General features: G+C 36.4%; 1 protein-coding gene across 1 annotated transcript; it reads left to right on the forward strand.

The window, feature by feature from the left end:
* The first annotated feature begins 6 nt into the window (after positions 1-6).
* On the forward strand, positions 7-1831 carry LOC107135287 (serine/threonine-protein kinase PLK4-like). Its single transcript, XM_015477181.2, has one exon. The coding sequence runs from the start codon at positions 52-54 to the stop codon at positions 1543-1545; it is 1494 nt and encodes a 497-aa protein (XP_015332667.1). The 5' UTR covers positions 7-51; the 3' UTR covers positions 1546-1831.
* Positions 1832-2041: the final 210 nt, after the last annotated feature.

The raw sequence follows: 2041 nt of genomic DNA on the forward strand, positions 1-2041 counted from the left end.
TCTGATAGATCTGGCACTTCTAATAGTCAATCTCGAGCAAAAACATATACAATGGAACAATGTCACTCAGCAGAAACACTTTCAAAGTCCAAAACATCAGGAATAGAAGAAAATGAAGACCGATATCCACCCACAAACAGCAATGTCAATATTTTTCATTTCTTTAAAGAAAAGACATCTCATAGTTCTGGATCTTTTGAAAGACCTGATAACAACCAAGCACTTTCAAATTATCTTTGTCCAGGAAAAAGTCCTTTTCCATTTTCAGACCAGACACCTCAAACTGAAATTGTACAACAGTGGTTTGGAAATCTGCAAATGAATGATCATCTTTCAGAACAAATCAAGACTAGGGGTATGGAGTCAACAGTGGGATATCAGAAACACACATTGCGAAGCATTACGTCTCCTTTGATCGCTCACAGGTTAAAACCAATCAGACAGAAAACTAAAAAGGCTGTGGTGAGCATACTTGATTCAGAGGAGGTGTGTGTGGAGCTTCTGAAGGAATATGCATCTCAAGAATATGTGAAAGAAGTACTTCAAATATCTAGTGATGGGAATATGATCACTATATATTATCCCAATGATGGAAGAGGCTTTCCTCTTGCTGATAAACCACCCTTACCTACTGACAACATCAGTAGGTACAACTTTGACAATTTACCAGAAAAATGCTGGCGAAAATACCAATATGCTTCCAGATTTGTACAGCTTGTAAGATCTAAATCTCCCAAAATCACTTATTTTACAAGATACGCTAAATGTATTTTGATGGAGAATTCTCCTGATGCTGATTTTGAGGTTTGGTTTTATGATGGAGCAAAAATACACAAAACAGAAGATTTAATTCAAGTAATTGAAAAGACTGGGAAATCTTACACTTTAAAGGATGAAAATCAAATTCATAGCTTAAAAGAGGAAATAAAAATATACATGGACCATGCTAATGAGGCTCATCGTATTTGTTTAGCACTGGAATCTGTAATTTCAGGAGAGGAAAAGAAGAGTGGGAGTGCTCCCTTCTTCCCAATAATTGTGGGAAGAAAACCTGGTAATACTAGTTCACCTAAGGCCCTGTCACCACCTCCTTGTGTGGATCCAAACTGCGCAATAAGAGATGCACCATCTTTGGGTAGATTGATCATGAATAGTGCTACTACTCCAACCCAGGCACCCATACTTAGTCCTTCTATAGTTACAACTGAAGGACTTGGCCATACCACTACAGCTTCAGGAACAAACGTCTCTTCTAATAATCTAAAAGATTGTCTTCCTACATTAGCACAACTTTTGAAGTCTGTTTTTGTGAAAAATGTTGGTTGGGCTACACAGTTAACTAGTGGAGCTGTGTGGGTTCAGTTTAATGATGGGTCCCAGCTGGTTGTCCAGGCAGGAGTATCTTCTATCAGTTACACGTCACCAAATGGTCAAACAACTAGGTATGGAGACAATGAAAAATTACCGGAATACATCAAACAGAGATTACAGTGTCTTTCTTCCATCCTGTTGATGTTTTCTAATGCAACTCCTGGTTTTCATTGATTGAAAAGATACCTACATTTAATAAATAACTTTTTGGTTGGCTTTCAAGTAAAGTGACTTTTTATTTAATATAACTTCTTCAGAAAGCCTATTAAAGAGAATTTTAATCTGTACAGTAAAGGATATGTGCTGAGAGAAAACTGAATGAAATTTGAGTCAACAAATAATTGGTCGCAGAGTACAGTAGGATGCCTAACTTTGCTCTGAAAACATACCCTCAAGCTTACTGAGTATATTTGTATTGAATGTTTTTTTAAAAGCAAAAATTTAAATGGTGTGTGGTGTATTTATGCTTTTATTGTTTCTCCGCTTCCCAGACATGTTGAGAATCATGGACAAAATATGCTGTAGTTTGGAATTTTTGAACATGTAAATAATATGTATTTATGTTAAAACAGCATGGTACTGGTACCAAAACAGGCAGGTGGACCAATGGTACAGAATAGAGGACACAGAGACCAATCCACAAAATTACAACTTTCTTATATTTGATAAA

This window comes from Marmota marmota, unplaced genomic scaffold (assembly GCF_001458135.2).
Source record: "Marmota marmota marmota unplaced genomic scaffold, marMar, whole genome shotgun sequence".
NCBI classification, from domain to species: domain Eukaryota; kingdom Metazoa; phylum Chordata; class Mammalia; order Rodentia; family Sciuridae; genus Marmota; species Marmota marmota.